The sequence below is a fragment of the Sarcophilus harrisii genome, chromosome 2 (genome assembly GCF_902635505.1).
Source record: "Sarcophilus harrisii chromosome 2, mSarHar1.11, whole genome shotgun sequence".
Taxonomy (NCBI): Eukaryota; Metazoa; Chordata; class Mammalia; order Dasyuromorphia; family Dasyuridae; genus Sarcophilus; species Sarcophilus harrisii.
This window is the reverse complement of record NC_045427.1, coordinates 18,491,475-18,503,662: the sequence shown is the minus strand read 5'-3', so window position 1 is coordinate 18,503,662 and position 12,188 is coordinate 18,491,475. Positions and strand designations below refer to the sequence as shown.

Genomic DNA, 12,188 nt, shown 5'->3' with positions numbered 1-12,188 from the left:
TTATGAAAAATGAAGTCAGTAGCCTGGCTACTCAGTGCTGATTCCATGGCTGTGACTACCGATAAAACGAAGAAATGGCCCTTGGCCCAGATCAACCTCCATCCCTTTTTGCAACTGTAAAAAGGACATAGAATACTAAAAACAGAATTTTTAAACCACTTATAGACTTTAAGGTTTTGAAGATCTTTGTGCAATGACCAGCAAATGGACACACCACTAAAAGAATTGAATTATATCAGTCCTGACTTTCTCCTCATCAATGAGATCAGAACACAATATGGATTTTCAGTATAAAGGGAAAACAGCTTGTAGGCTTTCTTTGGGAGAAGAAAATCCAGGATTTTTTCAGAATTGGTTTTATGCATCCTGAGACAAAAAGAAATCATTTCATGGGACATTTGGTCACCTCATATTATAATGCTCATTGCAAATATTTGCAGAAAAACCTAAATTAAAATAATTATCTTATATACTAACATTTGTTGAGAAAGATAGACAAGTTGAGCAATTTTGTAGAGATTTCATGTAGTCAAAGAATTGAAAGGTGAAAGGGATTTCCACGGCCATCTAGCCCAACCCATACTGAAAAGGAATCTATAGTAAAAGAAATCCAAGGGAAATTTACTAATTCAGTAGGATTCTCTAACTTAAATCAACAAATTCATTAATACTTGGTGACTTCTATACAATTTTGAATAGCTAAGACTGGTGAAAAATATTGGAAAATATGAATCGGGAATAAAGAATGAGTCAAAAGACTTGTAAATTATAATGAAATCCAACACCTGTATATCATGAATATTTTCTTTAATAAAAAAAAAACAGGAGGCAATAGATATGACAAATATCAAAAAGACAAAGTAAATGATTGATTATGTTTTAAGAGACAGTAAATAACTCATCCCTGAATAATTTAATTATAATCAGATCACCAATTTGTTAAAGGAAAAATCAAAATTAATACTAAAATGTAAGAATAAAACTCAGAAAAAGATATGGTGTGTAAATAAAACAAATTAAACTTTCTCTATTTTTACATTGCTGATGCTAAAAGTGGGATATAGATTACAGAATATCAAACCTGATTACAATAAGTGCAAATCAATGGAAATTAACTATTATAATAACAAAGACACCAAAAAAAGCTTTAAAAGCTCCTCAGTCAGCAAACATTTGATTTACTTACCAAATAGAATGACATGGTGGCCAAGGGCAACGCCAGTTAAAAATATAGTCTCATTTGTAAAATATTGTGGACAATGATAGCTGAAAAGTATGAATATTATCAGGGAAAGACAACAGCAGGTTAAATCAGGTTTAAAAAAAGCTTGAAAAGACACGCAACTAACGTCATCCAAAGGACATTTTAGGATGAAACTGGACAAACATATAAAAGTTAGAAAATTTCTATAAACATTTTTATAATACTTTTTACCTTCAAGGACAGTAGAATCACCATACTTGGGCTCCAGTATCTTGCCCTGTATGTGGCTATAGAAAAGGTAGAAATGGTACTAAAGAGAATAGAGATGAGAAGAGCAACTGTAAAAATCTAAGTGAAAACAAAATATCTATGATGGAAAAAACAAAGAAATAACAGAAGTTGATTAGCAAAATATCTAAATAAGAGGAAATCAAAGACATGTATTAAAATCTTAGATCCTATTAATATAGTTTTACAGTGACTAAAAGATTATCAATAATTACCTGGATACAACAATCATCTAAATCAAGCATCCCAAAACTACGTCCCGTAAGCCAAATCTAAACCATTGCCTTTTTTAGTTTGGCCCATGAGCTAAAAATGTTTGTTGTTTTTTTTTTTTTTAACATTTTAAAATCAAAATTTTAAATAAATTTAGAAATACTTAACTAAATTGTAATTTAATAATTTTAAAACTTTTAATATTTTAAAATAAAGCTATTTTAAAACGTAAAAACCATACTTGGTTCACAAACCATGTAAATATATAGATTTGGCTCACAAGTTGTAGTTTGTAGATGCCTGGTCTAAATAAGGCAATAAAAACAAAATAATTCAAAGATGGCTGAAAGGAGATGCACTTGATCCAGTGCATTATAAGAAATAGAACACTGTTTAATTACCCACTATTGAAAAGTAAATGATTCAACATAGTATTTTACTTTTTGTTGTTGTTTGCTTGCATTTTGTTTTCTTTCTCATTTTTTCCCTTTTTGATGTGATTTTTCTTCTGCAGCCTGATAATTGTGGGGAAATATATAGAATTTCACACGTTCAACATGTATTGAATTACTTGCCATCTATGGTCCCAATGCTCCTCAGAACTCCATCACAGCTCGAGCGGTTGAGGGCAGTGCCATTCTGCAGCTGTCAGCCTTCACTCTCCCTCATCCCACGGGTCCCACCCGGTCATAGACACTTATTCCGCCCAGCAGTAGCCTCCTAATGGTCTCCAGATCCCCCCAGCCCCTCTCACTCATCTCCCTTGGTTTGTATTCCCTCCATCTGTCCCCCACAACGGTGGGCTATGTCCATAGGCAATTAAGGCTCATCGTCCTTTCCAAAAAGCCATTTAAAACCAAATCATTTGTGTAAGTATGACTCCCTTCAAGCTGGAACGTGGAGGATGGAGGAGCCTTTTCAGGAGGCCAAAGCACTGGGGAATTGGGGGGAAATGACCAGTAACCACCCAAAGGCATCTGGACCCAGCCAAGGACTTGGGGTCCTCAAACTTTTTCAATAGGGGGCCAGTTCACTGTCCCTCAGACAGTTGGAGGGCTGGACTATAAGTAAAAACAAAAACTTTGTTTTGTGGGTCTTTAAATAAAGAAACTTCATAGCCCTGGAGGAGGGGGATAATCATCCTCAGCTGCCACATCTGGCCTGCGGGCAGTAGTTTGAGGACCCCTGCAAGAAGTTTTCCTGATCCTGTACTAGCACAGTGAAACCTTTCCCCAGCTCCCTAAACCCAGACCCTCCAGGAGGCGTCCCTGAAGGGACTTCCCCCTCGGAGAACTTGGAGGGAGCCTCAATGACCAGGAGGGAAAGCCCCCAAATCTGGAGGGCTTAACACAGCATCACAATCATCTTCCAGGCTTTAGTAAATGCTCCCACTGAAAGCTAACTGTTGGGTGTTCATCTTTGGGATGAGGCCCACTAGAGGGAGTGCGTGAGCCACAGCATCAGGACTCTGTGGAGGAGATGTGGGAGCTGAGCTCTGGGACCTGCCGCGCTGGGGGGGATTGGGGGAACGGCTCCAGAACATATGATACATGGGCTTGGAGGACAGTTTTTGAAAAACCATGGAGGTGGGAGATAAATGACACGCACTGGGAATAGCAAGACAGCCAGATTGGCTGGGATGTAAAGAATATGAAAGAAAATGTGAAATCAGTCTGCAAAAATAGGTCGGTGCCAGATTGCAGAGGGGCTTTAAATGCCAAGAAGAGGAATAGAGTTTATTCTGAGCAGGAGGAACCGCTGAAACTTCTGGAACAGAAAAGTGATACGGTCAGTCCTGAGCTTTAAGAATAAAATCATTATGATAATGGTGATATCGAGCATTTATATAGTATGTGAAGAGTTGCAAAAGGCTTTTCCAGATTATCTCATTTTATCCTCACAACAACCCCGGGAGGAAGGGAGATGCTCTTACCAGCCCCATTTTACTGATGGGGAAACTGAGACTGAAGTTAAGTGATTCACTCAGGGTCACAAGTGCCTAGGGCCATGTTTGAGCTCCAGCCTTCCTAACTCCAGGTCCTGGGCCCTATCCACTGTCCCAAGATCTGGGTTCAGGCAGCACCCCTACCCTGCCCCTAGAAAAGATCCCCATCAGACTTTTACAACACATCACAGACCAGAATCATCTGTCTCTACCTTTCCTATCTGCTTATGAGACAGTCTCTCTCTCTGTCTGTCTCTGTCTCTCTGTGTTTCTGTGTGTCTGTCTGTCTGTCTGTCTCTCTCTCTCTCTCTCTATATATATATATATGTATGTGTGTGTGTGTGTGCATTATTGAGGCTCCCTCAAACACCCTCATTTCCCAGTTTTTAACTTATTCCATTTCCACAGCCCACCCCAACCCCACCCAGCCGCCCTCTGCTCTTGCCTTGGCCCATAAGTGAGCTCTGTCTTTCCCTTTGCTTTGTGACCTCCCCCCTCCCTGTTCTTCATCCTCCCCATAACCTCCATCTCCTCCTGTCCCAGGCATTTATCCCTGCACAGGCCACCCTCCCCTCCCTGTTTCACCCTTGGGGGACCAACTCGAATCTGCTCTCCCCTCTCCACCCTGACGTCCCCCAAGACCTGCCCCTTGCTGCCTCTGCACTTATTCCTGTGCTGCTCAATAGAGTTGGGGGAGTTGCCGAGGTCCATTCCAAGTTTATATGACCTAATATTAATACGAGGCAATCATTTTATTCCCCTCAAATCCAGCCTCCATCAGCTCTCCGGAGCGGCTCTTCCCCCTTCTCATCTCCCCCCAGGCTCTCAGGTGCAGAAGCCGGGTCGTTCTCTCCTTCCTCCTTCTCACTCAGACTTCGTGCCCTCCACCCCTTGGCACCTCTCTAAAGTGAAGCTTGGCCCTCGGTTTGCCAAGGCCCACCCCGACATGCCCCTTGGTCCAAGGCCCTTTTATCATCTCCGCCGTCATCCCTCTGTGTGTGAGCGTTCCATCACTTTCCTTTGGGCCCAGCTCCCCTGACCCCGCTTGTGGTTTCTTGGCCACTGGGGGGATTGGCCATTTTCCTTTTCTAACTCATTTTACAAATAAGCTAACTGAGGCAAACAGGAGGAAGGGCCGGGTTTGAGCCCGGAGGACAGTGCTCCTGCCATTCTGCCCACTTCCCCATCTCGCTGCCCTCGGATAGATGATTAGGCTCCATTTACAGGGAGCTTGAGGTTTGCAAGGACTCACTCACCGCCATCAGTACGCTCCAGTGGTTCCTTCTTAGGGGCCCCTAAGAGCTGAATTTGAATCCCATCCTTTTCCAAGTCACGTGGCTATTTCCTCATCGGTAACAGGGGGCTGATTACACCGATGTGAGGACCCAGTGAGGTGACCTATGTAAAGTGCATCTGTCCATCCCACCTGCCCCTCCATAACGTCCCACTCTTCCTGGACCTCCCGCCTGCCCACTACCTGATTCAGCTGTTCCTGGCCCAGGAGGCCATCTCGGGACTCTGCCTTGCCTGGCTCTCTCCTGTACCTGAAACTCTCCCCCCTCCCCACTCCCACTAGGTGCTGGCGACTCCCTTCCAAGATCACCTTCCCTCCACTCTCTCTATGTTCCCTTTGTACCAGCTGGTTTGCACATGGTCTCTCCCGCTGGGGTCGGCAGCGCTTCCTGATTCCGTGACACGGGAGATGCTGGCACAGGACCACCAGCGTGGCATCTCGTCCTCAAAGAAGGGGCTGTGCCCTGTGACCAAAGCAGCGTTGCTGCAGCTCAGAAGGAAGACAAGCTGGGCAAATTTGGAGATTTGCCCCAATGTTCACATGGGCTATTTGGGGGCTGATCAGTCATAGTGCAGCTCACTGTCATTTATCTCTGGGTACTCTGCCAAAGAAAAGTCAATTTTGTTGGCTGAAAGTGGCGACATACCTTGGGGTTTCCAGGCTATCTTTCTTTCTTAAGGGCCATGCCTTAAACTGAAATCACTCCTGCTCTCAGTAGGTCTCAGCCCAAGTCCCAGTTGGTCACTGTTTGGCTCAGAGGGAATATAAGTAACAATTATTTCTGTTTTGGTGAGAAAAAGAGGCCATTTCTGTGGAAATAGTTTGGAGGAATTGCACATGTTTAACCTATATGGGATTAGTTGCTGTCTATGGGAGACGTGAGGGTGGAGGAAGAAGAATTTGGAACACAAGTTTTGCAAGAGTGAATGTTGAAAACTACCTTTGCAAGTATTTGGAAAAATAAAAAGCTATTAAATATTTTTAAAGAGAGACCATTCTCTGCCTCATTTTTTACTCACTTCAACTGACTGAGCTTTGCCTCAAATAGATCTGTTAAAGATTTAGCTTTAAAAGGCCGTGATCTCCCATTGTATCCAAAGTCATCTCCAGTCCTTCTGATCTCCATCTTGGCCTCGGACCCCCATGGTTCCAGAGGAGACCGGGGACTGGTGACCTTGCCCAGTCCCTCCTCATTGAAATCCAGTTCACTTGCATGGCCCGTCATCGCCTCCTGATGTCCTGGTCCTCTTCCAGAAGAAGGATAAAGAACAAACCTGACTCCGACATGGTGATGCATTTCTTCTTCTCTTCAGGAACAAGGGACAGTGACCAACCAAGCACAGAGTGGACACTTAATAAGTGCTTGTAGAGTCTGAGAAAGAACTGCTGATATACAAATTGCCCACCTTACTACAAGACTCTGATCTTATGGGCAACCCAGAAGGATCACTCTTTAAAACTCTTAGAAACAATGCAAGCTGAGGAACTTTCCCCAGGGTAATTAAGTCTTTAGATAGGAACCTAAAATACATACCCAAATGAGTATTCAGAAATCCTTCCATCTTGCAATGAAGCCATAAATGGAATAGGATTGGTCCTTCCTTTTTATTTTTTGATCCAAATTTGAGTAATATTCAAATTTGGCAGCAACACATTTTTCTAATGTTCTGGGGAAACAGTTGGGAAAGCTAGATAAAGAGCTACTCTTTAAAAAAAATAAAAACTTCTGCTATATAATGTGGGGGGAAGAAGGAGAGGAGGAGAGGATGGGGTGGTGGGGGATGGTTTACCTAAAACTAGCTAGTAAACCTGCATTAGTCAATTTGGGAAAAAGAGATATGTGGAGATGAAGGCAGAGAATAAACCATTTTCTTTAAAACCCATCAAATGCTGTAAGGTAGAAGCAACACTAGGGAAGGCTACTTTAAGGATTACTGTTGGATACTTGTATAGTTTGGAAGAAGGGGGGATGGCAATAAAATGTCTGTTTTGGGGACATTCATGGGGAGCTCCATGAAATTTTGGTCCAATAAACAAGAGGTTTGGCAATTATCAATGCTGTAAAGTTACCCATACATATAACCTGTAAATAAAAGGCTATTAAATTAAAAAAAAATATTGGCTCAATAAACCCTGGGCATTTGGGGTCAAGCTGGTCACTTCACAACCTCCCTTGGGAAAAGGGGAATTAAAGCTTCCTTAGAAATGAAGGGGTCATCAGAGCCCCACCCCCTACTCTCAGTATCTAAAAATAAAGCAGCACCTAAAAATAAAAATAGAGAGTGTTATTAGACAATGCCTGGAAATGGAAGTGTAGATTGTACTCCTTCAATCCTTTGGAAGCCCTACATCCAAAGCTGCTAGTGCTGCCTCAATTACAAGTGTATATGTATGTGTGTGTGTGTGTGTGTGTGCAGATGTACATATATTTATGTGTATGTGTAGACGTATGTATACTTATGTGTATGTGTAGGTATTCATATATTTATATATTTTTATATGTATATACATCTTCCTCGATAGAAGGCAAATTCCTTCTGAAAAAGAACTGTTTCATTTTTGGTTTTTTATCTCCCAGAGTTTGGCACAAAGGAGCTATTTAAAAGTTTATTGATTGATTGATTGACCTTACTTAGCTCCACGTGAGGAGATCTTGGAGAGACTTATCAGGAATATAGATTATCATCATTCTCCAATTTTCTCTTATTAAAAAAATATTTTATCAAATTAAAAAAGTCATAGTCTAACATTGGTCAAACTTCCTACTATCAGTGGCAAAAATTCAGATAATTAATAATGCTTTATAATAATCCATTATAATAATTAGTGTCTGTATTGCCCTCTTTCAAACTACATTAATGAAACTTCCAAAATCTACCTAATCTGCCTCTCCCCCCAAAAAAGATTAAAATTGTATTAGGAATAGCAAAAGGGCAACAATATCAGCAGAGAATAAGATGACTCACAGAGAAAGTAAAGGGGAAACCCAGATTTAGGCCTGTGATGTGCTCTGTGTGCACAGGATGTGTCTGACAGCGACTTGGTGTCCCAGGTGAGATTTAAACCCACTCTGACAACAAACCCTTCCTCCTCTGCCCTCTGTGGTCCTCCCTGTTCTGAGGGAGGGATGAGGCTTCTGGGAGAGCTCAGAACAGGGAGGACCACAGAGGCAAGGAAAGGGTTCTTAAACAGCTCACCCTGAACAAGTTCAGCCCATAATCTCTTCCTTGGTGTGGACATTCCCTCCACCAATGGAAGGGCATAGACACTAATCACTCATGAGGCCACAGTCAGTAGATCACTAGCCACACTGGCTGAGGGAGGAACCGTGAAGGGAAAGATGACCTCTCCAACTGGCCAGCCACAGAAACCATTTTTCCTTTCTTTTTTATTTTTTGCCTGCAAGGAAGTTGGGGTTAGGCGACTTGCCAGGGCAGCTAGCAACAAGCAAGGATTCCTAACTTTTGCTGAATCCTCCTCAGAAGAATGTTTTCAAATATATAAATACATAGAAGCCCAACCATATTTAAATGCAGTGTTTTTTAATCCCAGACCCTACACTAAGAACTCTTTCCTGCCCTAGAGGGATCAGAAGGAAGATAACTAAAGGAAAAGCTTGTATGGGGAGAGTGGACAGAGCCGGGCTCCAAGCCAGGAAGAGCCGGATTCACCTGGTGCTGTGTGACCTTGGGGATGTCCCTTTACTTCTCAGCCTCCCCTAGATGGCTTCTAAGACTCTTGAGTTTGGAGAGACAAAGCATCCTGGCACAGATGGAGAGATTCCCCCTGCGGGCCCCCTATTTGTGAATTCCCGGACCCCAGCCAGGCCCACATCCCTGGAGAGCACCAAAGGCACTCCCCAAACCTGTACCGGACAGAACGAGAAACGAATTCTTGTGCAAAGGTCACCCCAAACATAAACGCATCCCCTTGGGCATAAATCTAGACGCCCCAGAAACCTAGAGGAGGAATCCATCTGGTCCCGGCAAACGGCTAGGACGGCACAACGCTCTCTGAGAGAGGAGAAGGGGGCGGAAAGGAAAGCAAGCAGCGTGTGGGTACCGGGGCCCGAATACCTACGGACCAGGCACTTTATTGCAATGTTTATTCAGGCGACGACGCTGCGGGACGTCAGGACTTCGCGCTGAGCCACCAGGGGCTCACAAGTGCTTTTGGAAGGGCAGCTACTGACGGTCGGGCGGAGCCGGGTCCCCAGCGCGCCCTTTCCAGGTTAGACAAATGCCTTAAGGCCACAATCAGTCCGTCAGGTCCCGGCTAAAGGCTCCGGTCGCCACTGGCGTCCGCTTTGCACGTGTCCCTGGACGCTGAGCCCTCACAAACTCCTTCATTTCGGGAATAAACGGTAAAAGGTATATACAAAAGGGGGGGGGGGGTGCGTGCCACAGGGTAACGGCGTTCTGGCAGAGGAAACCCGGCCGGGGACACGGCCGGCCCGGCGTCTCTTGGTGGCAACGCGACCGCTAGTGGTGGCTTCCGTCAAGGCCCGCGCCCGCCCGGCGTGAGGGGGAGATTCCGCCGGCAAGCGAAACATCAGCCAGCGGCGGCGGGTCGGGGACTGGGCCGGGGGAGCCCCGGACGGGCAGGGTCGGCGACGGCCGCTCAGCAGACGGGCCCTTGCCGGGCCTGACCGGGAGGGAGGAAAAAGCGAGCGGCGGGAGGGCGGCTGGGCGCGGGGGCCGGGCCCGGGGAAGCCGGCGTCCGGGCCCGCTCACGGGTCCGGGGAAGCCGGCGTCCGGGCCCGCTCACGGGTCAGGGGAAGCCGGCGTCCGGGCCGCAGCAGGCCCGGCGGGCGGCCTCGGGGCAGCTCCGCATGTGCGCCGTCAGGCTGCCCCGCTGCGTGAAGCTCTTGTCGCACTGGGCGCACTTGTAGGGCCGGTCCCCGGTGTGCACGCGCAGGTGCTTCACCAGGTTGCCGCGGGTGCTGAACCTCTTGGCGCACTGCGGGCACTCGTAGGGCTTCTGGCCGGTGTGGATGCGCAGGTGCACCACCAGGCTGCCCTTCTGGCTGAAGCCCGCGCCGCACGCGTCGCAGCGGTAGGGCTGCTCGCCCGTGTGCACGCGCCGGTGCACCGTCAGGTTGCCCCCGTTGCGGAAGCACTTGCCGCAGTCCAGGCACACGTAGGGCTTCTCCCCCGTGTGCATGCGCTCGTGGACCGTCAGGCTCCCTTTCTGCCGGAACGTCTTCTGGCACTCGGGGCACTCGTAGAGCTTGGGGGCGAAGTGCTCCTTGAAGCGCACGCTGAGGCTCATCTGCGCCTGCAGGGCGCTCACGCACAGCTGGCACTGGCAGTGCATCTGCATCAGCGCGGCCGGCAGCGCGGCCGGCGGGGCGGCGGCCGCCGGCTCCTTGCAGGAGGCCGGGGCCGGCGCCGGCGCCTCCCGCGCGGGCTCCGTCTCCTCGGCCGGCCGCCTCAGGGGGGGAGAATCACCGCGCGGCCGGCCTCGCCATGTCCTCCCGCGGCAGCCGGCAGGGGCCCTGGGGAGAAAGCGCGGCCGGGTGAGACTGGGCTGCGGGGGGGGGGGGGGGGGGGGGGGGGGGGGGCTCCACACACCCCGGGGCCCGGGGCCTTCCCGCCGCCTGCCTCGGCTCCCTGGTCCGCGATGGGGGCGGCATTAACCGCGCCTCCCTCCCGGGGGTGCGGGGCGGGTGAGGGGACGGTGTCGTGTGAGTGCTGACTACCGACGTCCTCCGCGCAGCTGGGACCCGCCCCGGCAGGGCTGCTCGCTTCCCAGCTGGGACTTGCCCCTCCAAGCCGACTGCTCCTTCTTTAAGTCACGCTCCCCCAAGCCTCTCTGCCCTCTCACCAGCCAGGCACGAAGCCTCGGAAGCGCTGTTCTAATCTCCCCGTGCCTCGGTTTCTCCCCTGACACTCAGACAAGCTTCCTGACAAGCAACAGGGGATAGGGTGGGCTGGGATCCAGAAGGGTTATGTAGGTTTTGGGTAGTGGGACCAGCTGCCAGAGTTAATGGGAGAGAAAAGGGAGGAGAAGATAAGGGAGGGCCCATGGGTGGAGGAGGGAGGCTAAGTAATAGCAAAGCAAGTTAAAGAACCCAAGTAGAAGAGTCAGCAGGGATAGGAAATAAGAGACATTCACAGACACTAGAACTTACTAGGGGAAAAGTGTCGGGCTAGGAATCGTTGATCTCAGAGTCAAGCTTCAAGATGCAGCCAAGAGAGCTCAGCCTTATATGTAACCATATCGGTACTGGTGTAGATGCGTGTCTACATATATGTGAATGTGTGTGTCCGTAGGTAGGTGTATGTGTATACAGCTACAGGCATGGGGGGTGAGTATGGATATATGTGTGTGTGTCTATAGGAACAATATGAATCATATATGAATAAGTGTGTGTGTGTGTCCCTGCTCTAGTGCTTGGGGAAAGTGGGGAGGGAGATGAAAGCAGAGAAAAAGAATTAAGTGAAGGAGTGAACAGCAGAGAACAGAAGAATGACCTACAGCAAAGAAAAAAGATGGGCAGTGATGAGTACAGTCTCTTCTGTTGGTATCTATTCTTTCTTGAAACAGAAATTTCTTGTTCCAGATTTTTAATCCTCCCGGTGTTCTGCCGGGCACATGACCATGTTCTGTTTTCCTTTTCTGTCTTTCTTTTTCTACTTTGCCTTTTCTTAGTTTGTATTTAGCTTTAAATAAATGGAAAGCCCCCATCGTTATCGCCACCAGCATCGTCATTGCCAGCACCATCAGTGAGCATGTTTAGGTGCTTTCTCAGCCTCAGGCGCTGGGAAATCAGACCGAGGACCCAGACAAGGAGCAGTTGCCTATCCTAAGGCGCTACAGTCTCCGAAGCTGCTGCTCAAACATTTTCTGGGCTCTTATTTTTGCTCTCTAGGGGCGGCCCCAGTGCGGACCGCCTGCGAAAAGTTAATGCAGAATCAGTCACAGACAGGGGATTTCCCAAATGACGATCCCGCCGTTCAGTGACTGGAGGGCAGCTCCCTGGCACTTCCGGATCTGTGGAAGCCGGGGGCCCTTGCAGGTTTGCCCCCAGTTTGCTAGAGGGGGAGGGTCTGCTCTAGCTCCTTGCTGCCCTTCCTGTGCCACCACTGTGAGGGGGCCCCTCGGAGCCCAGGGCTGCCGCCTCCTGATGCCAGTTCCGGGTAGCAGGAAGCCACAGGTGCAGGCTGCAGCTTGCTGAAGGCAGGGCGGGGGGGGGGGGGGGGGAGAGGGGGAGCGGGGGAGGGGGGAGGGGAGGGAGGGGG

General features: G+C 48.0%; 1 protein-coding gene across 1 annotated transcript; it reads right to left on the bottom strand.

Moving 5' to 3' along the window:
- Window positions 1–8,335: 8,335 nt before the first annotated feature.
- LOC100922177 (zinc finger protein 32-like) lies at window positions 8,336–11,680 on the bottom strand. The gene is made up of 3 exons (XM_031949198.1): window positions 11,647–11,680; window positions 10,771–10,849; window positions 8,336–10,441 (listed from the first exon to the last, which is right to left on the bottom strand). The coding sequence occupies exons 1-3, from the start codon at window positions 11,678–11,680 to the stop codon at window positions 9,715–9,717; spliced, it is 840 nt and encodes a 279-aa protein (XP_031805058.1). The 3' UTR covers window positions 8,336–9,714.
- Window positions 11,681–12,188: the final 508 nt, after the last annotated feature.

What these genes read in the sequence shown, in the direction of transcription:
- LOC100922177 (XM_031949198.1), bottom strand. Translation starts at nt 11,680, where the DNA reads ATGCTCACTGATGGTGCTGGCAATGACGATGCTG. An exon ending in TGCTGGCAATGACGATGCTG is followed by an intron (nt 10,850 to 11,646) that starts GTGGCGATAACG and finishes GTTGCTTGTCAG; the next exon opens with GAAGCTTGTCTGAGTGTCAG. An exon ending in CGAGGCTTCGTGCCTGGCTG is followed by an intron (nt 10,442 to 10,770) that starts GTGAGAGGGCAG and finishes CTTTCTCCCCAG; the next exon opens with GGCCCCTGCCGGCTGCCGCG.